This window comes from Pseudochaenichthys georgianus, chromosome 13 (assembly GCF_902827115.2).
Source record: "Pseudochaenichthys georgianus chromosome 13, fPseGeo1.2, whole genome shotgun sequence".
NCBI lineage: Eukaryota > Metazoa > Chordata > Actinopteri > Perciformes > Channichthyidae > Pseudochaenichthys > Pseudochaenichthys georgianus.
Window position 1 is genome coordinate 15168380 of NC_047515.1, and position 26295 is coordinate 15194674.

The 26295-nt window shown below is 43.4% G+C and overlaps 1 protein-coding gene across 4 annotated transcripts in view; it reads right to left on the reverse strand.

Annotated features, from left to right (window-relative positions):
- Positions 1-3007: 3007 nt before the first annotated feature.
- The window catches only part of fndc3a (fibronectin type III domain containing 3A), a 58486-nt gene continuing 35198 nt past the window's right edge, over positions 3008-26295 (reverse strand). For all 4 annotated transcript variants that reach the window (XM_034096716.2, XM_071205106.1, XM_034096717.2 and 1 more), the window contains 16 exons: positions 21154-21207; positions 20943-21067; positions 20583-20757; positions 19768-19854; positions 17868-18006; positions 16704-16772; positions 16472-16590; positions 15302-15407; positions 14955-15130; positions 14714-14827; positions 13981-14130; positions 12279-12658; positions 11353-11565; positions 10891-11057; positions 9780-9904; positions 3008-5507 (listed from right to left, as the gene is read on the reverse strand). In XM_034096716.2, coding sequence (XP_033952607.1) covers positions 5184-5507; positions 9780-9904; positions 10891-11057; positions 11353-11565; positions 12279-12658; positions 13981-14130; positions 14714-14827; positions 14955-15130; positions 15302-15407; positions 16472-16590; positions 16704-16772; positions 17868-18006; positions 19768-19854; positions 20583-20757; positions 20943-21067; positions 21154-21207 — 2523 coding nt within the window. In that variant the 3' untranslated portion in view covers positions 3008-5183. The remainder of the gene's footprint in view (positions 5508-9779; positions 9905-10890; positions 11058-11352; positions 11566-12278; positions 12659-13980; positions 14131-14713; positions 14828-14954; positions 15131-15301; positions 15408-16471; positions 16591-16703; positions 16773-17867; positions 18007-19767; positions 19855-20582; positions 20758-20942; positions 21068-21153; positions 21208-26295) is intronic.

A 26295-nucleotide genomic window follows, 5' to 3' on the forward strand; every position in this document is an offset into this window, starting at 1 on the left:
TTGCGTTGCTGTGTGTCGATGGCGAGCGGCAGCAGGGTCTCATGAAGTGGCAGAGCCGGTTCCTGGTGCTCAGTGACCAGGAGAGCTCTGCTGAGAGATGAATAAGGGAGCACCTCCTCCACACCACCACCCTGAGGAGTGTGTGTGTGTGTGTGTGTGTGTGTGTGTGTGTGTGTGTGTGTGTGTGTGTGTGTGTGTGTGTGTGTGTGTGTGTGTGTGTGTGTGTGTGTGTGTGTGTGTGTGTGTGTGTGTGTGTGTGTGTGTGTGTGTGTGTGTGTGTGTCTAACTAATCAAATGATGATGAGACGGATGATGGTAAAAGGCATATGATGGAGGGAATCCATCACTGCTGCTCCTCTGGGAGAATACATATAGATTAAGTACCATACTCATTTGAATTGAGTGTAAATACATGAGAAAAACACATATGAGGGATGTAGGTTTATTAATTGATGCATCAATCACTGAAAGCCCAGCGTGTTTGCTGAGCTGTCTGGGAGAAGTCACTGAAAAATGAGCCCTGTGTTTGCCTAATTGTCCACTTGCCCCATCCGTCACTCTACTTAGCTTCATCACTCCACACTCCCAACGGCACTTCTCGTCTTCGTCACTCTCACCTTGGCTTGTTATAATAAACTCAGTTTCATCTATGCTGGTTTAACAGGAATGTCATCTTTAAAGAATGTCCATAAAGTTTAGTTGGCGGTGAGAGCGAGTCTGAAAAGGTCAAAAGTTGTGTGAGTTCTTCCACCTGGTTTTCTGTTAAAGAATAGAAGATTTAATTCAGTATGACCTGCGGTAACACTGTTCTTCACTTCATATCCAACTAATCCACAAATTCTGAGGTTTTCAGTCTGATTTGGATGGAGAGAAAGTGTCGCAAGCCCTGCAGATGAATATGAGAAGAATCATTTATGACTGTTTGTACATTTTCTTCAAATAATTGCATTCCCTAGTGCTCCAGGCTGTGAACATACCACTTTCAGACTTTCTCTCCCTGATTTACAGGTTTTCCGGCTGTGTCCAAAGAAGCATTAGTCACCAAACCCTGGAGGGCCGTGCTCTGTTGGTTCAGAGCCACCATATCCATTAGGTCTAAATGAACCTTTGTAAGCAGAGTCACACTGACACCGGCTGTATCTGTGTGTTTACACTGAGCTGATCCCCAGCCGGATGCACCGCTCGGACCTGAGGGGCAGCAGGAATGTCCCCCCGTCTTGTTTACTCCTGTCAAAGAAACACAACAGGGAAAGCTTGTTTGTCCCCTTTTTAAGAAATGGGTGACCAGTGTGTCTCTCAACAAGAACCAATGATGTAGACAGAAGAGTGAACGGAGTAAGCTTACTTAACATAAATCATGGCTCTCCTGCTCACAGTTAACAGGAACTCTTGCTTCTCCAAAGGCTTTCATTCAACAGTTTCTCAAATACTGTCAGTCCATTATGTGGTGCTCATCACCTCATCACCTGTTGCTAAAGGTTGATTTATTAAACTAAATCAAGGTCAATAGAGATAAACTTGTATTTCCCACAGCTCTATTTCTTGGTAGGAATTTAAGTTTTGAACTACTGGTCAAACGTGACCAGAAATGACAGATTAGGATTACTGGGAAGGTATAGTTTACTTGCATCATGGCCTATTGTTCTCTCAAGCATTTTCAGATGATTTGACCCATTTAAAAACACTTGAAAGAAAAGGAAATGATGAAGTACCATTTTTGCTGATGATCAGTCTTTCCAGGCTTTAGTAGGGTAATGCTCTCAGCCAGATGTAATTTGAACATACATGTATGATGATTTTAAACAACAAGGCTGAAACTCAGCATAAACCAGTGGTGCTCAAACTTTTTCTGTCAGGCCCCCCCTTTGGAGAAAAAAAAAAGTCGGGCCCCCCCAACACAAATAGTCAGGCTCAGTGGCGGCGCCAGAGATTTCTTTTGGGGGTGCTGTGGGGTAGCTTGAGGGTGCTCAAACATTTAGGGTTTCCCATTAATGTACCGGGCGCTACAGTTGAATTTTCTACTGCAACACTCCCCACACGCATACACAGTGTTCCCGCAACGGTTACAATGAAGGCTCGATAATCAGCTCACGGCATATAGGTGTAAGCAGGGGTCAAGTGCTATTTTTACAGGTGGTGTGTGGACCTCACATAGGGGGGTCCGGGGGCAAGCTCCCCCAGGAAGATTTATTTTTAAATATTGAAGTTAAAAGCATCAATCTGGTGCACTTTGAGAGCAAAATGAAGAGATCTATGGATACCTCTCTCAACACCCATTTGAAACAGAACAGTAAACAGATTTACTTTTTCTTTATGGATATTTTACAAATCACCCTTTTAAACTTTATTCTTGTTTTACTGTCATATAGTATTTCATAGCTGTTTTTCATTTATTCTCTTATTTTTTTATAACTATAATGATCATATAAATGTGTGCCTCAGAAATAATTGTTTACATTAATGGTGACCAAAATGTTTGACACCCACTGAGATAACACTGACAGAGTCTCAGTCTCCTCCACTTTGTTGTTGAAAAAACTCCTTATATCCGCTAGCGTAGCTCGCTAGCACCAGAAGCTAACAACAACAACGATCTCCAGTACCGGTTCTCGCACGCACGTACGCTCGCTCGCACGCACGCACACACACCCACACACACACGAGCTTTAATGAAACACAGAGACCCAGACGTAATAGTACTGTACTGTATCATATTATTTATTTTCGAATACATTTGTCAAATGTTATTTTTTTTTATAACCACTTTTCCTCCTGGTCTCTCGCAAAACCAAAGAAATATTCTACGGAAAAAAAGGAAATAATCCTCACGTTGGAACCAGTGAATGTGTAGGGTTCATTTCTTGATTTATCACAATATGTAATGAATGGATAACTAGCATAGCTGACTTTTTTTTCATATTCATATAGAAAGATTAGATTGTTGAACCTTGCAATATTTGATGAGTAATCCAAAGACAACAACAAAGGCCAAAAATCAAACACGATAAAGAATTATAAATCTTTTATTGTGCATGGATCCTTTGTAGATATCATGGCTATACAGATACACTTTAGATCTATGATTATACATTTTCCCATAACGAACATTTTAAAGTGATATGTCTGGTAGTATGTATAGTATAACAAATTTTCATTTTGGAATGTACGGTGTATGAGGTAACTGCAAACATTAAAATTACATAAAAATGGTCTCTATTTTTGTGCATATTTTATTCATTTTTGTAGCATTTTGTTAATCTCCCCAACCAAAGGTAGTAAGCCCAGGGTGAAGCGGTGTTAAAATGGCACACGTTGCAATCGCTATCAAAAATAGGATTTTGAATTCTTTAAATGACAGAGCAGACATTTGCAGAATGTCTGAAAGACCAAATCATGTAATTATCCAAGACGTTTCGCAAGGTACCTGCATTTCATTTTTACGGTTGCAACAGCAGTTATCTTCCCAAAACCAAACGACACTAGACCCTACAGCCAGATCACCACTGAAAACTCAGGGTTAGAAATCTGTTACAGATACTTAACACACAGAGAAAAGGCAAATTTAGATTCACAGGAAGTACATGATATAACACATTTTGTATCTGCCATTTGCGTTCCATGATTCATGAGTACTCAGGATGTATTATTTTCTCTGGAGAGTATTAACTTATATTACTTCAATATTATAAAAAAATATACTTCACACATGTATGACCTGACAAAATAAATCAAAATAAATCATAATACATATAACTACTTTCCATTTCTCTCCTGATTACATATGTTTACTATCATCAAATAAATGTTGCAAAATAAAAGTAAATAAAACCCATTTTAGAGTCGTTAAACACTAAAAAAAGAAATCAAAACTTAAGAGAAATTAAGAAAAATCTCCCGAGATTTTTTCCCTCTCCAATTAAGGCCTCTGAAACAACTGGTACATACTTTTTTTTCTCTCTTTTTTTTTTTTGCTGAGAAAGATCAGCTGTTTCAGCGACATATTATGTGGTACTACAACTTTTAAAACACCCAAAACACAAGTAGGGTTGCACAATCTCAAAGTGTGTTCTATAAAATTCATCACAAGACCAAGACAGTCAGTCGAGGTTTCTTCTTCCACTAAGGTGCAAAATCAATTACTGGGGAAAAACAAAAAACAGAAGAAAAGAAAACATACAGGTAAGCATACATTTTCTGTGCTGAACAACAATATTTCGGAGTAAAGCAGCAGTATAACTATATGATAGTAAAAATAATTATAATTCACTGTTAGTTTGGTTTTTGTTTGTTTTCTAACTTTATACTGAGCATTTTTTTTTCTCAAACGTACAGGTCCTCGTGTCTTCACTGTACAAAAATATACTAACATTTCTCCAGTCATTTTTGCATCCTTAAACATTCTGAACATCAAAAAGGTTGGAAAGTGCTAAATGAACGCTGTCTATCGCGTGAACAAGATTTTCATTTCCGTTCCTCCTCTCAATAAACCCACCTAAAACTCCAGCAGGGGGTTAAGTCCCCCTTCATCTGGCCCTGACGCCCCCCAGCAGTGTACCTCTGTGGCACTAAACTACATACAGTATACACATCTGGACACACCCCCCACAGTGCAAACACTGGCCCACCAGGTCCCAGGATCAAAAAGCACATAGGCTAAAGACACACCTACATACATTTTGAACACATCTATCAAAAAACAGGTGGATACTGGACACATTAATGGAAGTATAAATAATGACTATTTCTATACATATATATATTCTGTGTATCTATATATACTGTAATCAACAAGTACGTGAGTCGAAGCGGCCCTTCTCCCCTCTACCCATGACCCTCTTCCAAAATGAAACCCTGCTCTTTACTGACTTCTTTTTCACGCATGATCATGATGAAACAGAAATGTGAACTGAACAACAGATACCACAAAGTGGGGAGGGGGTGACGAAGGCAGGAGAGGCAGGGAGTTATCACAGGTGCCAAATAAGTTGTTACATCTTCAATTTTTAACTGCTATTCAGCTGTCACTCACCAGCCCACCTTCCCGCTGCACCCCAATGTGGAAAATACAATTATTCTGTTGACAGCAGGGCGAGAAAACAATAAGTACAAAACAACAGAGAGAGACAGAGGGGGGGCGGGGGAAGAATAAAGCTATAACCCTGCAGCTGGGCGGCGCAAACTGCTTATTTAATAACAAAGTACTGTATGACGAAAGCGATGAGGATGGCGATAACAGCGAACACCATGAGGAGGAGGAACGCGCACTGCTCGTCCGTCAGGCTCCGTCTGGCTCGGTTGGATTCCACGCCGGCCCGGGACCCCGAGCCGGCCGCCCCCCCGCTCACCGCCACGTCGCTCCGCTGGGGGGAGAGGGTCACTGTGGGGCTGTAGGGGCCACTCAGCTCAGGGGCCTCCTGGCACTGTCTGATCGCACACACCCGGAAACGGTAGTCGCTGTTGGGCTGCAGGCTCTGGACATGGAAGGATGTCGCAGAGCCTTTGTATGACTGTAAAGAAAGGAACAAAAGTGTGATGAAATACTGTAAATAGGACAACCAGATAGCTTAAAGCTCCCATTATACTATTTTCAGGCATATATTATAGGTCTCAGATATATAAAATACATTTCTATGAAGTGTTTTGCTCAAAATGCCAAACAGATCACCCATTGTAGCCTCATACCCCTCTATTTCAGCCCTGTTAGAGAAGTGCTGATTCTGGGTCCATAGCTTTATAAATAAAGAAAAAAAGAGAGGAGAGCTCATGCAGGAGAATTGTACCCAGTTAGTCAGCTAAATGCTGCCATGATTAAATGCCGTATCATGTTCCAAACCACATTAAGGATTATTTCTGAAACAGTATGGAGCTCAAATGCTTTTTCTCGGACAGGTTTACCACAAGGTGAGTTCCTTTTTATATCCTGCTTTTTTTTTTTTTTTTTACAACATGTTAGTTCTGATAGCGATGCTTGCTAATGTGAAACAGACCATATTATGTCCAAAACACGTAGCACATTGTTTCTGATCCAGCAACGTTTCTGATTAGGCCATGCGCGTAAAGCCAGCCCACATTTTACTAATGTTGCCATGACCGCAGCAAATCTGGATCAGCTCCGTTGTACCCCCGTTTTTAGAGCTTTAGGTACGGAGGAAAAGAGAGAGGGTTTTGTTTTCTGACACTTTGTGAGTTCCCCAACACCGGAGACACACAGGGCTAGGCATTATAAATGGCCCAATGGCCCGGAAAGCACTATTTAGACACCCCGGGCCAGCATAACGTACTTTCCACTTGCCCGCTCGGGCCATTAAAAAACAGTAAGATGTAAAATCACATTGTCCTGTGGTATTGGTATTTTGACAAGCAATTTTGTTAAATTGTTTTGTTTATTAACGCTACAACATAGCGTTTCGTGAGGCAGTTGTCGTTGTTGGACGAAAAGCAAACGGCTGTTTGCTGCGGTGCGCAGCGCAGCAGGCTCCCGTGTGCGAGAGCGCGCTCCTTTCAAATCAAATTAAGTTTTATTTATATAGCACATTTTTAAAACGATTTTTGGTCGAGCCAAAGTGCTGTACATGCAATAAAAACACTTTACTGCGATAGCAAAACAGAACACAATAAATTACAACAGCAAATATAAAAATCAAACAGTCGTGCTCCGCTCTCACTAGAAGGCCAGGGAGAAGAAGTGAGTCTTTAGTGTTGATTTAAAAACCCCTAGGGTCTGGGCCGACCTCACATGGAGGGGCAGAGTGTTCCAGAGCCTAGGGCCAGCTGCTGCGAAGGCTCGGTCCCCTCTGGTTTTGAGCCTGGTCTTGGGCACTATCAGCAGCAGCTGGTCGGCCGACATTAAAGCTCTGGCTGGGGTGTAGCGATGGAGGAGTTCTGCTATATAAGCCGGAGCCAGCCCATTTAGTGCTTTGAACACAAATAAAGAGTTTAAAATCAATGCTGAACCGAACTGGAAGCCAGTGTATTGAGGCCAGAATTGGGGTGATGTGGTGACGCTTTTTATGGCCAGTGAGAAGACGCCTTCAGCTGCGTTCTGGACTAGCGGCAGGCGTCTAATCTACGCCTGGTCCATACCCACGTATAGAGCTTGCAATAATCCAGCCTCGTAGTTACAAAGGCGTTAATAACCCTTTCTAGTAGGGCTGCACGATATTGCGATATATTTTTTCCCCCTGCGATATATATAGCGTTTTTTTTAACTATATTTAACCGGATGAAGGATTTTAGTCACGGACGTCTGGATCTCAACTGGTTGACTCATCGTACCTTAAATCATGATCTAACATGTCATGATAATGCATGTTGCTTACCCTCAAATAAGGGGGTTCATCTGTGAATGAAAAAGAGAAGAACCTTTTTGTATCCAAAATAGTTCCAGATGGCAGATGTTGCTTTCCTTTTTGGAAGTAAATCTTCATTCTCGCCGGTATTGTCCTCCTGTTCCTCACTAATTTTTTACCGGTGTTTTGATGGTCTGCAAACTGGCGGGGCGGGGCCTGCTGTGATCTGATCAAGAATGATTGTGATTGGTAGTTTGCTGTGCATGCAGCGCCGCGCAAGGTTTCCTTTTGTAGCAAGCAGCAAAATAATTGTAACATGACGTGTTTGAGTTAATGTACCTACTTAATATCGCACATCCTAAAAAAAAATGAAGAAAAAAAAATGAATTAATAAAATGTTTTTATAAAAACGCACGTCCCTGCGATGTGAATATCGCGGTTATCGCCATGACACGATATATCGTTCAGCCCTACTTTCATAAGCATTATTGAAGGTCACTCCAAGGTTCATGACAGAGGGGAGGATGTTTTTATTGAGGGAGCCCAGAATATTAACCGGCGAGGCTAGAGACTTAGGCTTTACAGCAGACTTTCACGCCACCTAATCATTCGCCAACATGTTTTTAAAAACACCGGTAACCTGCCAAGCACCTGGCAAAAAACAATCTTCAAATAAAAGAAAGTCACCGGAGGAGTTAAAGGAGAGTGAGAGGGAGTATGAGAAGAAGAGGGAGAGAAAGTTTCAGCCACACTGGCTTGATCGATGGTGTTGGCTTCAATATGATGCAAACATAAACAAGGTCTTTTGTCGGCTCTGTACATCAATGCCGACCTATGCTGACAAGTAAGTGAAGAGTAGAACATATATAAAGGTATATTCACTATAGGGAAATGTCCCAGCAGTTTAGGATAATGAAGGCTCTAATCTATTACATAGCCATTACATTTCTAACTCCTGATAATGACAGGAAGGCAGAAAGTGTATTATACACATAATAATACTCTTAGCAGAAATGTCAACCTCCTTTTTTTCTTTAACATTGACCACAATATAATTATTTTAACAAACCAAATATGATCAATTGAGGAAAGCGAGGAAAGCGAGGAAGAACTGATGATTCAAATGTTGTAGTACAACTAGTAATGTAGTTTGTGCATAAATTACTACTGCAACAAATGTGTTCATTTTCTTTATTATTGGACGAATGCTCCGGGTCAGTGGTTACAATCGTGGGGCCAGTGACAAATAACATCTACTGGCCCTACACATATTTATGTATAAAAGACATCAAAAAGTGCATATTGCATAATAGGGGACTTTTAAATGATTTGGTTTCTGTCTTTTTATTAAGAGACAAATGATGTGTCTTTTGCATCTTTCATCATGATGTTTCTGATATGTCACTGAGGGATTCTGTAATTCAGCTGCTTTAAGGATACTAGCCTGAACCTGGTGACCAATATTGACTTAAGTCAATATTGGTCACCAGGTTCAGGCTAGTATCCTTGGTTCAATTGGATTGAACTACTGGGAAATAAAAGCAGGCAAAATCATTGGAATCTAACTGCTCATTCCTGACGTTGCCTTTCTGTTCTTTCAATTGTCAGGTATAATGGGAAGATACAGTTATGCATCCTTTTTGAGCTTTGGCTATTTTTCAATTTACAGACTATTTCCTGATTTCTTTGTAGGAGTTATGTAATGTGTCACGTTGGATGAAGGGGGATGCCATCTGCCTTGGCTGTTTGCCCAGCCAACACACCCACATGTTTTTAGAGATGCTTGTAAACCTGCACTGTTTGTTTGTACACACACTGTTCTGATTCTATTTACTGAGTGACCTTTTGAAGGTAAGCCTGAAATTGTATTTATCAAATCCCCAGTTTTGATTGGTTATGAATTGGGTATGTAATAAAAAAATATAGGCGACTAGGCCTTTTCAAATTAAAACATTTCAAAGGGTCCTTTTTTACACACTACACTAGCCCTGCAGGTGCAAATAAATGAAACTAAACCACCTCAAATAAACTCCTTTCCGCAGATTCCCCTTTCTTCAACATGAGCTTTCGAGTTGAGGCCACTGAGACTGACAATAAGCGTGGAAACTAATTCATGCAGCATAGCAACCACATATTTCAACTCCCTCATTCAATAGCCATGTATGATGAGGTTGGATTAGCATAAGCCTGATGTGGCCATTACTCCCCGTTAACATGGCTGGAGGCCACTGAGAGGGATGGATGTGCTGGCAGCGACCAGACACCTGGGATACCTCATGGATCAATGACCTTTGCATAATGGGTCATTTAAAGCCAGCGGTGACTAATACAGACGTCTCTAACCCGCGGAGAAAATATTAAGGCCCCGGATCCATCTGTACCCTGATCTGCATAACATGGCCCCCGTGATGAATGGCAGGTCAGCTGTAGGTAAGGACAGGACATATAGGGAGAGGGGAGTACCAAGCCTTCACACAGCAACATTAGTACCTGTTTAAAATCAGAGTTTCCCATCATGCACTGCAAGGTGTAGATGATAGGGTCCCCCTTCATGGGCGGCAGGGATTCCCATGTGACTTCGCAGGAGTTGTCATCCAGACGCTCCACTTTAGGTACTAAGAGAGGGGAAGAGAGAGCAGATTTGATGAAAAGCACTTCAAAAATAAAAGATCAATCCATCTGAACAAGAAATGTTTTTAATGAGGAGGAAAAACAAATGTTTGCTGCAAGGGTCTAAGGACAGAGGGGGTTGAATGCTTTACAAACTGTAAAGTTCACAGAGACACATGTGTAATTTGTGATGGTATATAGATCACCACATGGTTTGAACTTCTTAGAATCAAGAAAAACACAGCTGATTGTATAATTGAATTATTTATTGCAAGACAAAAAAATTGAAGCCAAAATATTTTGATATGTTCTTTGAACTTTCTGATCGAATCAGAGCGTTGCAAAAATAATTGCTTTAACACAATACAACTTGCTTTGTTATGTGCAGTGGCTCATGATGTATTAAGGGTGATTTCTAGACAACTATATATAAATGTTCACGTTGCCATAACGATGACTCATGCTCTTTTTTAGGTAGGTGGCATTCTGAACAAAAACAACAAAAACAAGTGGTTGTTTTGAACTAGTGAAGTGCCGAAAACACAAGTGGCACAGAGGACTTGAATGACTTTTGGGATTATGATAATAGGCTTGGGTTCGGCTGGATTCACACCGTTGATGGCTAAGAGTCAACTTCACTGTGTGGGGATGAAAGCGTTAGTGGGCAACACTGACAAACTGCTTGAATCAAAAGAGGTGGCGCATTGAGAATATAAACCCACGTCACTTTAACTGACTTCAATGTGTAGGATCAAAAGAGTCTGTGCAGAGCGCCGAGCTGAACAACCAGGCTCACGATGACAGCCGACATGTGCTGTGTCTTCATCAAAAGCAAGACTAATATGGATGGACTGAGGAGAAAAGCTGAGCACACTCACTGTCTGTACGTCAGTGAGTGTTTGTAAAGATAATAAGAGCTGATCTACATTGGGTAGGGATAGGAATAGATAGTTAGAGAGAGAGATATGAAGAAAAAGAGCTGCCATTGTACCTTTCACTGGGACTGGAGGAGAGCGCGGGGTGGCGAATGTGTAAACATTGGAGAAGGGCCCTTCGCCCGCCTCATTAAAGGCCTGGATGCGGAACGTATAAGAGGTAGACTCATTAAGCCTCTGGACTTTGTGTGTGTGGCATGGTCCTTTATACAAGGATATAAATCTGCAATGACAGGAACATTGAGAAGTGTGGGAGAGAAAGAGAAAGGATTTAATAATGAGCAAAATATGACAAAAAGCAAACGATACGAGTGTCTTCTCTGTCTCTTCTCTCAGGGTATATACAGAGGCACATCATCAGCCGCTGTCTCCTAACACTGAACACACTATCTGCTGAATTACTTTCTATGAACCCCGCCCTCCTGGACGCAGTTATCTGAAGCCCTCGCTCCCCCCTTTTCTCTGTTTATCTGTCGTCAGGTCACTCCCCCCCCTCGGCTGACTAATGGGCCACTGACCTGCCGCTCTTGTCCCCCATCTGCAGCTGGAACTGGAGGGCGTCTGAGGTGGCGGCTTTGGCAGGGCCATCGCCCCACTTGAGCCTGAGGGTCTGGTGGCTGAAGGCAGTGCACTCCAGGCGGGGGGGCTGCGGGGGCAGGGGCTTGGTCTTAAGCTTAAAGGTGTGGCTAAAGGGGCCGGCTCCCAGGCTGTTCAGGGCTTGGATTCGGATCCTGAGGAAGAAGAAGAGACATGTCAACATTAGTAGGGAGCTTCAAGCACTGACCTGACCTGGAGTGGCTGTCAAATTGCATTAAAAGGTCCCTATTATTCTCTTTTTCATCAATATATTCAAAACATGTCTCTGAACCCAACAGATCATCCCATAATCCCCTCTGTTTCAGCCCTGTTTCAAAAGTGCTGATTCTGTGTCTGATACTTTAGATGAAAAGAAGGTGCCTCTCTCTTCTAAGAGATGATTGTTTATGTATAAAAGACACGACAAAGTGGATTTAGCATAATAGGTGACCTTTAAGAGTGTTTTATCTCACTGGCAGATGAGGACGTGCAGCCGTTGTTAGAAGTCAAACCTTTGATGTTGTTATACACCGGCTTTATCTTTAAGCAAACACGAATTGAGAAGAACAACCAGCCTGGTGCTGGAGGAACAATGGTAGATTGTGAAAAGACAAGTTTCCTGGACAACTGCCAGCGCTTGTAAGAATAACCTGGGTTTACTAATGTAACCAATTATATTTGGCGTCAGATTTACTCTTGGGTTTCCTTGAGTACAATAAATGAACAAACCAGTGTGGAGTGTAAATGAGTTGCATCACATTTCGGCACACAACGGCTTCCAACTGTTACTGCTCGTTTGCATCTCACAGTTGTGTAGTATAAGAAACACATAAGGGAAGGTTTCTTTGTGTTCTGTTGGAGCACCGACCTGAAGCTGGTGTCGGGCTGCAGATGCTGGATGACGTGTTTGGTGACGGGGTCGATAACAATGGGCTGGCGCTCTCCAAGGTCAATCAGGTAGGATGTGATCTCAGAGCCGTGATCACATGGGGGGTCCCACCTGATGCCCAGGCAGGTGGACGGAGAGTAGAGCGGTGGTGGCCGGGAAGCGCCGTCCTCCTCATCCTCCTCCTCCTCCTCCTCCTCCTCGTCGTCTTCTTCTTCTTCTTCTTCTTCCACTTGTGTCTCGTACCTTTGCAAATCGGACTCCTTCAGCGCGTAGATGTTGCTGACGGCTGCGGGAACAGAGCAGGGGGTATGGCACAACACCGCCTCGCTGAAGGGCCCCACGCCGGCCACATTCACTGCCTGCACAACAGCAGAACAAAGGAGTCAGCTGATTCAGTCAACGTTAACGTGAAAGGACACATGTAAGGTCCATGTGTCACCACAAGGGGGCATTCCAATGTAAACAAGACTCAAGATTCAAAGATAAGCTACAGTGTAGAAAAGGGAATACATTCTGATGACCAGAACTCCTCCAACAATGCAACATATATCATAAAATACAAAAATACAAATAAAAAATAGTGCAAGAACTCTACAGTATATACATGTAAATAGAATATGATATATACAAGAACAGAATGTGGAATTAAATATTGTACATTAAGACAACATTAAATACGGTTTATTGCGGTGATAGATAAATAAGTAGATTGCAAGATTACAAACGGATGAATGTTTATCGAGGCACTCGGGTGTTTAGCATGACTGCGGAGGGTTTTAAGTCCTGACAATTATGTTGTTTTAAATTTGAAAGTTTATGTGAAAAATATATATATATAATGACATCTTTGAAAAACTAGGACAATCATGTTTAGGTTTGTAAACAATTATATGATGAAGTCTGGTTTGAAAGCCTGACACAAGTGTAATATTTAGGGATGTCTGGGTACGAGTACTGCCTGTACTTTAGACAAATAGTGGGTAGTCGGGAAAATCATAATCACACAGCAAGTTATCTAGCACGAAATCAACCCGTGTCCCCACAGTAGAGGCAGCATGAGTACAGCACATCCTGAAATATCAGCCTGAACCAGATCTCTCAATTTGCAACGATCTCTCTTTTCTTTCAACAAAAAGAAATAGTTTTTTTTGTCACACATGCAATCAGTGAAACAACGCATTATACACATGGCCTCACTTTATTCATATCACTCGTTAATCATGATGAAGTAACTAGTGAACCAACCAACTGCAATTAAGATTAGAAACAGAGGTAATGCAGCTTTTACCAAGCAGGCACTCTATCAAACCTCTGCCCACCATTCCGGCAAATTCTCAAAAGTAATCATCTTCCGCTATGAAATTGCTGAATGGATTAAAATGAACCCATCACTTACACTGATAGCAGAAGAACATCATATCATGTTCTCTAAATAATCCCAGACCAAACTTATCTAGAGAATCTTTAATTTCCCCCATATTTCATCTAAAATATAGCTCTAACCTGCTGCTAGCGGACAAAGATAAGATTATAAGAAAAAGATCAGTGAATAAATATATCTCCATCTTGCATATTTTAATACTGACATAGCTATAAATAATAACCACAAACCTGTGACGCCAACAAACCCCCTAATTTCTTCAGATTGATATATTTGTCCTGCTGTTTATAAAGGGCTCACCTGTACCCGGCAGAAGTAATTGGTCGCAGGCAGCAGCCCCTTCATCTCATGGCTGAGCGCTGGTCCGCTGTAACACACCTGCATGCTGCCATCAGCTGCCCCCCACTCCAGACGACACTCGGTCACCGGAGCTCCGTTGCAGGGAGGGGCCTGTAATGCAAACACAGATCAAAATATGACCCGTCACTTAACCTGAAAAGAGTTTCAGATATCAGATATATCTTTCGAATGAATCATGGGATATTATTTTGTATGCGTCGATGAGAGGTTGTGCTTGACTTTTTCGCTGACGGACAGGATCGTAAAACTTCCGTCAAAATCCAGAATTACCCGTCGGCCTTTACACAACTCTGGCAAGGGGGGGGGGTGGAGAGCATGCCGTTCACGATGACAGTTCACATGCTCCGTGTTATGCGTGGCTGCTGCACCTCGCGGGAGCGTGCACAGCGTAAAGCCAAAACTCAGACATTTCAATGCTTTGTACGGCACAGTTAGGTTTGGAAATGGTATCATTTCCTTTTTGGAGGGCATGCATAACACGGCATAACACCGGAGCGGCGCCTCGCTGCGGGGAAACTTTGGCGCTGTTCCGAGTTTGTTCTAATCTGTCAAAATGACGGACTGCTTTCAGATTTGTCCGTCATTGTTAAAAAAAAAAACATCATAGACGGAAAATATTCGGTTAACGCGACCTCTGGCGTCAATAGGGAAATAGAAGTGGTACTAGTCTTACCTCCCAGCTCACAACAACACAGCTGGGGGATTTGCATGTGGTGGAAGGAGCCTTGCACTGCTCAGGGGCCCCGGGGCCGGTTGTGACCTCACAGCGCTCCGTAAGAGGTCCAAACTATCCGCAACAAAAAGAACATGTACTGTTTGAGATTCAGTGGGAGAGGCTTCAAAGCATGCAACAGATAACAAACACCAATCTCTAGTGTTGTTATTGATAGATCCGTTTGGGCAGTCTCTCTCACCCCGGCCTTGTTCGCTGCCTTGAGCCGGAAGCTGTAGGTTTTGCCAGGCATTAAGCCTCCCACAGAGCAGTCCAACTCTGGCCCCTGGTAGACCTCCCTGCTCTCCTCAGACTGCGGCCCACTCACTTCCACACTGTAGCAAGACACCAGGCTGCCTCCGTCTACCTGTGGAGGGCCTGGGAAACATGTGAGAAAACAATTTACCTTAGGAAGGAAGACAATACAAAGGAAACTGTTCAAATACAAACTGCATCATCACAACTCAGGTAGTTAGTTAGACAAATAAATGCATCAACTGAAGCTAGAATACATCCCACACAGATCTGACTTGCAGAAGAATGACTCACCCCAGCGCAGTTGCACCTCCCTGGCTTTGGGTTTGCCCACCAGCCGAGGGGGCTGGCAGGGCCCTGGGGGCACTGCGGGAGTCTGGACCTGCAGGGTCTCCGACAGCTTGCAAGGGAAGACACCACACCAATTAAGACACAGAGAAAATAACAAATTGACAATCCCCACCCCCCTCCTCTCTTACTCCCAAACACAACACAAACACAGTGGATACAGATTGTTATTTTCACTATCTTATCTGCTATAGCAGACCAAAACGGAGACAACTGTGAATGCATCATTCAAGGGAAAACAGCATTCAAAGAAATACAATGTATTATTTTCAAAGCCAGATTGTTTGGTAAGCGTAAACAAATAATAAGATAAGTCTTTTCAGACTTCAACTTGTGTGACAAAAGGCAAACATGTGAGTGTTATGTCACATTGTACTGCACCAAAAAGCAGGATCTCGCCCCCATGAGTCACGTTTCTTTACAAGGCCCATCGTGAATAAATGCATGCACTAATGGCTGATGAAGGAATTAATGAAGAGTGTCTGTGAACTGAACTAATTAGGAAAAACATCCTCTGACACATGTAGGGAGGGTTAATCGATTAGCGGGCTTTGTCTTGTTCTTACACACCAGAAAGCATAGTTTAATCTCCAAACACAGGACACTGGCTGAATGACAATTTCCTATTAAAAGTCACCATAAATAGAGTGCATTACCTAGAATTATTCATGTTAAATGTATCAGATCAACCATGGGATGGCTTCCTGCCCTGACAATTACAGTGTATGCAACAGCTGAGAAATGTATCAATAATTAAATAGCCAATACAAAAAAAAAACAGTGCACACACATCGGGTTTCAAACAATGCATAAATACATCGTCGTTAACAGCAGTAGCCATAACTCTTGTTTGTTTGTTTACATAATGTACATGGAGTGATCATGCTTTGTAATTTTAAATTAGAGGTAATTAAATCTGCATCACAGATTCTTGTTTTAATGAATTGTTGTCACTTGTATACGAGTATCGTTTGAAAAAAGCCAGAGCAACTTGTGACTCTTTTCTACCTGCGGTCAAAGAAAGTCGTAACTGACTCTGAGAATTCCTGTGGCAAAACACAAGGTCGCGACTGTGTGTGCACGTGTGTGCACGTGTGCTGATGCTGAATGACTCACCGGGCTCTGCCCCCCCTCGCTCATGCAGTAAACTCGGGTCTGGTAGGAGCAGCCCGGCTTCAAGCCTTCACACACATGCTCCACAGCTGGCCCCGAGTACATCAGCTCCCACGAAAGGCCTAAATATAAACACATTGCAAATACATTCAATTATTTAAATAAACTCGTGTTTTAAAAACATCATTTCAACTTAAATGCTTAAACACTTTTATTATCACCCTTTGCAACTTACCGCTTAAGCCCTCAGATAGCTCCACGACATACTTGGTGATTTCTGCTCCGCCGCTTTCTTTCGGGGGTTCTACATTGCAAAGACAGATTGTTATAGAGCTGCCGTGAACTAAGGACATAAAAGAGGAACTTGCTGCATCATATAAGAAAGAGACATAATTACATCGTCGCTTTTTCAAACCTTAATATTCTTTAAAACCACATTTTCTTGGAAACACAGAGAAATGGCTGCGAAATATCAACGCTAACATGCTATTTAGTATGCTAATATAGTAGGACATTTGTATTTGTTTAAACCTCTAGTAACCAATAGTACTCAAATTGCATACTATTCCCAGTGAAATATTACAGTATGCAAATACTGGACACTACACTGGCATTTATATCCCACAATGCAATAGTGACGAAAACGTTCATATCAGTCAATGGCAGACAGTGAACAAAGGCATCATGACTTTATTTTACATACGGTTTTTATTTTATTTGTTATTATGTACATTAAGAGTTTTGAAATAAAGATGAAGTATTTTTAAAAAAAGACAGCCACAGGGGAGCTCTTGTCGAGATACAAGTGTGCGTGTTTGCATATTCTAACAGATGATGTATTCCTATGGATGTGAAGAAAAACAAAAACTGAAGTGGTTTATTATGCCTGCTTTTGGCTACTGCAGGTAAAGGTATGGCTGAGATTAACTTGGGTTTCCATGGATACATATCTCCAACCCTATAAGGATGCTCTCAGGAAGTCACTTCATAATCACACTTCATTGTGTCCAAAATGATGAAAACCTCCGTTTATTTACACAGAAGTAGGCTAGACGATTGAGTATGTGGTGCCTGGTATGCTATTTCAGATGCAGCAAATCTTTTCAGAGCTGCAGACGGCGTGTTTTATTTATTTTTCATTCTAAAAACTGGAAGCAGTAGAGCAGTGAGTGATGCATTTGTCCAGTGAGGTGTACAGGAAGGATTCATGCTGATGTCTAAATGAAGGAGAGGACTGTCAGTCATGTACTGTACAGACTACTAGGAATGTCTTCCGTCTCTAGAAGATGCATATATTTGGAGGCAGAGCTGAATGAGAAAAATGAAATAGTAGACTGGCCTTGTCAGGCTGTTAAACACATGAAAGACTGAGGAGTAAGGCAAGGAGAAAAATAGTTACCCCAGGTCATCTTGAAGCTGTTGGGCATGACTCTGCCTCTGATGACAGGCCTGCAGGGGCTGCCAGGTCTGTCTGGGTTAGTGATGAACTCCACCACTGGGCTGGGGTTACTTTTCCCCTCCGAGTTGTATGCTGCCACCTAGAGAAAGTGCAAGAGACAGTGAAGAGTCATAACATTAAAGGGGCCCTATTATGCTCATTTTCAGGTTGCATAATTATATTTAATGCCGCTACTTTTACATGTTTACATGCTTTAATGTTCAAAAAGCTCTTTATTTTTCTCATACTGCCTGTACTGCAGCACCTCTTTTCACCCTCTGTCTGAAACCAGAGCCCAGTCTGCTCTGTTGTGATTGTTTAACTGCTAAGAGATGTCCCACCCCTTAGCCACAGCGCTAGCCAATAGAAGCGCAAATGTTACATAGTGATGTCACTATGTTGCTTAATTTAACCAAGGACAACAGAGGCATTTCAGACGGGGTGGGGGGTGGGGTGACTGTGTGTGGGAGGGAACATTTTTGGATTTAAGCCTTTGTAAAAAAAAAGCATAGTTAGTGGGAACTTAATTTGGTACATTTCCTGATATATACCAAGCGTCTCTACCTGCAACTAAAATGGACCTAGTGTCACGGCTGGAGGGCAAGGTACACAGGACCCAAATGCAGAATATTGTTTGAAATCCAAAATACTTTTATTGCGGAACTAGGCCAGGCAACAAAGTCAAATAAGGCAAGGCAAGGCAAAACGTAGAAATCCCTCAGAACAAAATCCTTCCATCAACATCAAGAAGCTCACAAAGACTAACCGAAAAAGCAGAACGTAAATGCACACGGGACTAACCAAACAAACAAAACACAGGTGAGGAGGGAGGAGAAAACACAGGGGCACCAGGTGAACTCAATCGGGTAATCAGGCAGGAGGGAACAGAGACAGGAAGCAACAGGCAAGACGGGGGGGGGGGGGTGAACACTTTTCAAACTAAAACAGGAAAACAAAGACAGATCTAGACAGGAGGACAACATAAAACAGACAGATCGTGACACCTAGACAAAAACCATCTCATTAAAAAGATGCACCTACTTAAATCAACTTATCAAGACTCCACAAGCTTTGCACTTAGAATAAAAAAACATGAGGCAAAAAGCTTTGTGCCATTTGCATTTCAGTGCCGCACATCTGCAATAATACAGAAATCTCTGAGAGCCTGCTGAGTACAGCTCATCCAAAAAGTGCACCAAGACAAACCTGCACAGCAGCAGCCCCCACTCACACTGCGCAGCTGGGTAATTGGAAATGAGGGAGGAAGAGGAGTCTTGAGAGTGACTAATGAACATTTCTATCACTTGGGCATATGGTGGTTGTGTTTGGGAACAACAACACCCTTCTGCCAATGTAATGATGAGGAATTCTGTGGGGCTGCTTTCTGCTTTTCCCCAACAAGGACATCTGTGGTGCCCAGACGCTGCACACAGCAACATATGACTTTTCCCTTTTGGGATCCCTCTTCTATCATTGAGTGAACTGAGGGACCCTGAGTAAGCGACTTATTTTATGGATATACTCAATAGAGAAATACAGTGACATGGAGAGAAAGTCACTTTAAGTCCATTGGTCACTTTACTGCCAGCCAAAAAGCCTTTTTCTGAAACACTTTGTTTGACCATTTTCTCACTGGGGTCCCGCATGTGATGAGCAGCAGATTCCTCCTGTTTATGCTGTCTGATGCCCACCGCCCTGCTGGCAGAATACTGCAAATTGATGAGTCATAGGGCCACTGTGGGCCTCAGCACCCCCCACTGCCTGAAGCCTGTCCCCTCCACAGTAACACACTCCACACGACAGCATACATTAAACCTGCAGATCACCAGCTTTGACTGAAAACATCACAGAACCCTCTTACCCTGAACTTGTACTTGGTACTTCTGTGGAGATTCTTGACGGTGCAGGAGAGCTCGTCTCCGTCGTAGCTTGGCTGGAAGCCATATCCCTGAGACACAGACAGACGGCAGAGAGAGGAGGAAAACAACCAAGTGAGCTATGACTTACAAGACAACCATTGTAGCACAGGAAATAAAGTGGTGTGCAGCAGACAAACAGCTACAGGGGAAGGTTTTGTGTGTTTCCCCTGGCAGGCAGCGTGTCTGCAGGTAGCTTCTTGAGGCGGACACAGGGGACAGTAGCAGTGAGATCTTCCACTTAAATCAGGCAGAAGAGTGTCTTCAAAGTATTTTTCAAAATCAAAAACCTGTCTTTTTATTATAACATTGTTAATTTGTTGTTTTATTGTGACAAGATTATTCAGATTTCTACAGTTTTTTTTCTGATCTTGTCTTGTTAAGCACTTTCGGGGGCAGGACATGTGCATACAAAACAGTTATTATTAATTTCACACACATTGCAGAAAAAAGTTAATTTGATTTCCCTTGGCTGGGTTGAAATGAAAAGCACCAACAACAACAACAAGCTGCTCAACAGAGATGCACAACAACCAGGAAAATGGATGTACAAATCCAAGTAAACATTGTCTAAATTGATTGTAAAAAAATGGCATACATATTTCATGCTGTCTGAGTGCAATGCTGCAATCTAAGAAGTCTGCAGCATCTCAAAATTTGTCTTAAATCTTACATAAAAAACTCTATCAATCTCATATAAGCAGACGTTTCTATTTATAAAATTAAAAAAAAGAAGGAAAAAAAAGAGTGAGAGACATACCGAGCCTTCCTCCTCCATCTCCAAAACATAGTAGATGTCATCCTCCTTGGGAGAGCTAGTGGGCCTCTGCCACTTCATACACAGCCAGGTCACCCCTGCCATCTCCAGCTCTGGAGGGAAGGGTGGCAATGGCACACTGCATGAGGTGAACAGGTCCACCACTTCACTGAACTCACTGGGGAGGACAGAGAGAGACAGAGGGCGGGAGAGAATGGGAGAGAGAGAGACAGGAGAAACAGAGTGAGAGACACACATGCACACACAGATGGCGACAGTGAATGGAAGAAACAGTAACATAACAACGGACAACAAGGGGGGGCGCCATACAGGCAATAATTGAGCATCATCTGGTGTGCCTACCTTGCACCCATGTCATTCTTAGCTGCAAGGCGGAAGGAGTATCTTGAAGCCGGGGAGAGCTTGGTCACTCTGTACTGCTTCTGAGGGCCATCGTAGCACTGCTCGTAGATGCCAGTGCCCTTCCCCTGCAGAGAACAGCATGATTAGCTTTAAGGACAAGTGACTTCTTCTACATCTCCGAAGCACATAAAACAGGAGTCAAACGTTTTACCTCATCCCATTGAAGAATGTAGTTTTGGATTTTGGAACCATTGTCACATGGAGGCTGGAGATAGACAATGCATAGTTTGGTTAAATATAGAGATTATATTGAACACGTACACGTAGAAAATACACACCAATGCCACGTTTGTCCCCCTTTGATGAATGCATTTCTTTAATTTACACTATGACCCAATATCCTCGTCATTATGCTTTTTTTCAACAAGTCAGTCGATGACGAGACAGCAACAAAGACATTAAAGAGGACATATTCTGCTCATTTTCAGGTTTGTATTTTGTCTTTATTTCTCTTATACTGCTGCAGCACCTCTTTTCACCCTGAAACCAGAGCCCAGTCTGCTCTGATTGGTTAGCTAGCCAGCTCTGTTGTGATTGGTCAACCGCTTAAAGATGTCACAGCCCTTAGCCTATCATGTAATGTGTTGGAGCGCTAGCCAATAGAAGCGCAGGTGTTACATAGTGATGTCCCTTTGTTACAGACCTAAACAAAGGAGTCTAATGGAGGCAGAGGGTGTGGCAAAGAGACTTTGGGATTTTAGTCTTTGCAGACCATTTACATGCACACAAACCTATATAACACACTACAGGCAAAGACCATAATAGGGCCTCTTTAAACATTAACACTAAGAAAATCAACAAAAGGCGAGAAAGAAATGTCGCCATACTCCCTCTCTGTCTCTCCCTCTGGCTTTCTCTCTCGATTTCTCATCAGAATTTGATAAGATTCAAATCTTATGTGATATAAGTTTTAGTAAAATGGTTTTGCCTAGACAAGATAAACATAAATGTTCACTATAATCAGATAAATAAAACAAGATGACTCAAGATAAGTTTGACTCAATAAGATACAAACTAACTAGGGCATTTGACATAGTACATTAACAAAAATGCTGACAGAATTACCTCGTACACACAAGGAAAAAAAATAAATGCACTTCATTGCCGTACTAAAGTGTTTAGAGAGCTAAGCCTCACCACCCTTCATTCAAAATGGTGTTAAACATTTCCTATTACTACCACTAATTACAAGCAGGCAATTCAGCCTTACTAATAACAAATAAGGTGCATCCAGGTGTGCACACTCTTCCATGGTTTAATTAATTCGGTGAAGTTGGCTGAGCATGCATGGTTGTCCTTGCAGTGCCTCGCTGAAGTCTCACATATTTACACTCACACCTGGGAGGTGATCTGTGGAAGCACTACCTTTTACTGCGAGCAAACAGAGCAACTTTAATGAAGCTACAGAAGGTAAAGTACCTCGCTGAAGGGGATGTCAGTAATGCGGCTTTCACACCAGCGCTTTTCCCTTTCTAGCTCCGAGCTAGAGCTTTTCTGGTTCAGCTCCGGTTTCCCTGTTCTGCTCCCGCTCTGTTCACACCGCCCAGAGCCCGACTGGTGCTGCCCCTGCTGCGTCATGACATCACCGTTTACATCGCTGATTTGCTCCCCAACGGCGTTACGGCGCTCACAACAACAACGGGGAACTGCGTCGGGTCGATGATCGTGTTGCTTTTAATCACACAAAGCCAGATTAAATTAAATAACGACTTCTCCAACCTTATACTTTTCTCCCGAGTGCCGTGGTTCATTGTTTATTAATGTGTTTCTGCAGCATTTACCTACCGCTGCAGTGCTGGCTGCTCTTCCACGGGAGTTTATTCTCCCGTTAGCTCCCGGTTAGCTCACACTGCAGCGGCCGCTCTAAAGTATTCACTGTCCGACTCACACAAGCAGCTGATGCATATCCCCAGTTCCCCTTAAGTGAATGTGTGTCAGTCTGAATTGACGCCGTTTGGCATCACAACGCTGTTATGAAAGTTTCTCTGGTATAAAATGGGTGATGTTAGTGTGACGTGAATGCGCCTGCATGGGCACTGATTAACTGACCTGAAACAGGTGTGTTAATCAGCGGAGGAACTCACAGCTGGGAAACTGACAGCGGAGAGAGAAAAGGCAGTGGAGAACTGTGAATGGAGGTTGGAGGACGCTACATGTGACTCGGCACTCTTTTGGGTGGGAGGGTGTCGTTGGCAGCGGATAGAGCTGCCGGCGACGAAGACAGCCAGACAGGAAAGACGTTAGAGTGTCAGGATCGGGAGGCCTGTTACCTCCTATAGATAGTCAGGGCCGGGGGTTTAGTGAGTGCGAGCCGCGATCCCTCATTACGCACGGCGGTGCCCAAGCAACATGGACACCAGCTGTAGTGACTCAGTTCACGTCGTCCAGCGAAGCCGATCCCCGGGGAGTTGGACGGCGTCCCAAGCGTAGACCCCGGGGGAGGGTCTCGCCAACTGGCGAGTTACGTATACCCATTTATATTGTATGTCTGATTTTAGAAGTATTTTACAGTGTATGGAAGGAGAGCAGCAGGGGAGAGGCTACCACGAATTGGAGCTCTCGCCCTAAACTGTTGGTTGGGTCATTGCAGTGTGTGTGTGCTGTGTGTGTTCATTGTGCCTAGTTGTGTGCCTCCGGCAGAGGGTGTTTGCATGCCGTGTTCTTGGTGTGGTGTGCCGCGTTAAACGCTAGTAAAACTAGCCCTGCTGAAGTGTATTTAAAAGTGGACTTCACAGTCTAGTGGGGGTTTCTGGTGCCCCGTGGACTCGCTTCCTCTTGTTCTCTCCTCTCCTCTTACCAATTAACTGTGTTGTTAAAATAAAGATTGCCCTATATTTTGTACAAAGCTGCCTCTGTATTTATTGGAAGGTTCTGACAAAGTGGTAGTGTTTCCTGCCACACCTGAAGCGAATCCAACATATATTACATTAGCATAGCAACCAAAGCTAAACTGACTACTTGCTATTGCTATCCTATTGTGGCATAAACCGTTTTCTACAGGCACATTTTACCGGCGTATTTTTATTATGATTCTGGGAGGTGGAGATTTGCGCGTTAGCCTTCGCAGCGCCAAGCCTGCTACACTGGATGATGCTATTAATCTTGCAGCCGAACTTGACCTTATCAGAGGCTTAGAGAGTGGTTACACAGCCCCGGATGCTAGAGTGCGCCTGGTTGCGGAGAAATCTGCCAGTGATGAGCGGGTTGATGCACTTTTGGTGGTTGTAGAGGGTTTGCGACAGGAAGTTAAATCACTAAAAGTTTCAGTACAGGCTCTAGTGGACCCAATGCAAGCTGTCCCTGTAACACCAGGGGTAGGCCCCTCCCCTCACCTAGGCCAAACACGTGTTCCTGCACCCAAGCAGGATGTTGAGCGAATGAGGATGTTGGGAGTGTGGATGTAATCGTCACATACGGCGGGACTGTCCTTATCTACAGGGAAACTAGAGGGGGCGTGCACAGAGGGCCAAATGTCCGCCCCCCCTGCTTTATCCACTGAGGTCCCTGATAGTCCAAAGGGTGGTTCTGGCTATCTTAAAGCTAAAATAGGTGGGTTTGACTGTCATGTACTTGTAGATACTGGAGCCTCGTGCTCTATAATTCCTAAGCAGCTGTGGCTTTCTGTTACTAAAGGAGGGTGTGATTTGGGGAGTTATACAGGCAGGGCTACGGCAGCAAATGGTGGGGGCATGCATATTGTGGGGTGCTGGCAGACTATATGTCAATTTGATTCCCTTGCGCTTGTTGCAGAGTTTTTAGTCTCCGATATTCCCTCAGAAGAGATCCTGCTTGGGTTTGATTTCTTATCGCAATATGGAGCTGTGGTTGATCTAGGGAAAAAGACTTGCCCGATTATGATCAATCAATTTCCCCTGGTTGATCTTAACCCATCATTAAAGCCTCAAGTAGTTACTGTGCAGTCTGATACCATTGTTCCCCCACGTAGCGAGGCCATCATTTGGGGTCAGGTCCAGAGCGGGTGGGGGGATTATGCGGAAGGGATGCTGGAGCCCTCCACCTCTCTCCCTCGACACTGTGACATATATACTGCTGCCAGTACGCGTTATCAATGTAAACAATGAAGTGCGAACATTAAAGAAGGGCATGACAGTGGGCACGCTATTCACCGACATTGAGGTGGGGGATGAAGTGAAGCAGTGCGAAGACGGTGATAGCGGAGACGTACATCAGTCTTGGACAGTAGACATGCTTATGAAACAGTTTGGGGTGGAAGAGAAGGGCTTTTCCCCTGGGGAGCTTAGTGCAATCAGACAGTTACTGCACCACAACACTTCTGTGTTTAGTCGTGGGGAGACTGATTTAGGCAAGACTCCCTTGATCTTGCATGAGATTGACACAGGGGATGCCAAGCCTGTTAAGATGCACCCACGAAGAATTCCCATCCACTTACAGCAAGAAGTAACTGAACATTTAAAGCAAATGCTGGACAATGGTATTGTTCGTCCTTCCTGTAGTCCATGGGCAGCACCTGTGGTGCTAGTGAAAAAGAAGCAAGGGGGGCTTCGGTTCTGTGTTGATTATCGGAAACTCAATGATGTTACTAGAAAGGATGCCTACCCCCTTCCCAGAATTGACGATGCCTTGGATAATCTTAGTCATGCTTGTTGGTTTTCCACACGGGATTTGGTGAGTGGCTTTTGGCAGGTGGAAGTAGATCCTAAAGATCGCCACAAGACTGCTTTCATCACACGCCAGGGGCTGTTTGAGTTCAATGTCCTGAGGTTTGGTCTTTGTAATGCACCCAGTACTTTCCAGAGGTTGATGGACTTGATCCTCGCAGACTTGCAGTGGACTACTTGTTTGGTTTACTTGGATGACATTATTGTGTTTGGCCGGACTTTTCAGGAGCATCTGACCCGCCTGGATGGCGTGCTCCAGAAGCCCCGGCAGGCCAATCTTAAAGTGAAACCACCCAAGTGTAACTTGTTCTCCACGCAGGTCCATTACCTCGGCCATGTCATATCTGCAGGGGGGGGTGATGCCAGACCCTGCTAAGATAGAAGCAGTTAGGGGGTGGCCTGTTCCAAAAAACCAGACTGAAGTTCAACGTTTTTTGGGGCTAGCCTCGTACTATAGGCGTTTCGTAAAAGGTTTTGCGGACATCGCTCGCCCCTGGCATCAGCTCACAGAGAAAGGGAAGCATTTCCGATGGAGTGAGGACTGTCAGAGTGCTTTTGACCGACTTAAGGATAGTCTGATCACGACCCCTGTGTTGGCGTATCCTGACCCCAGTAAACCGTTTACCTTGGATACAGATGCAAGTGATGTTGGA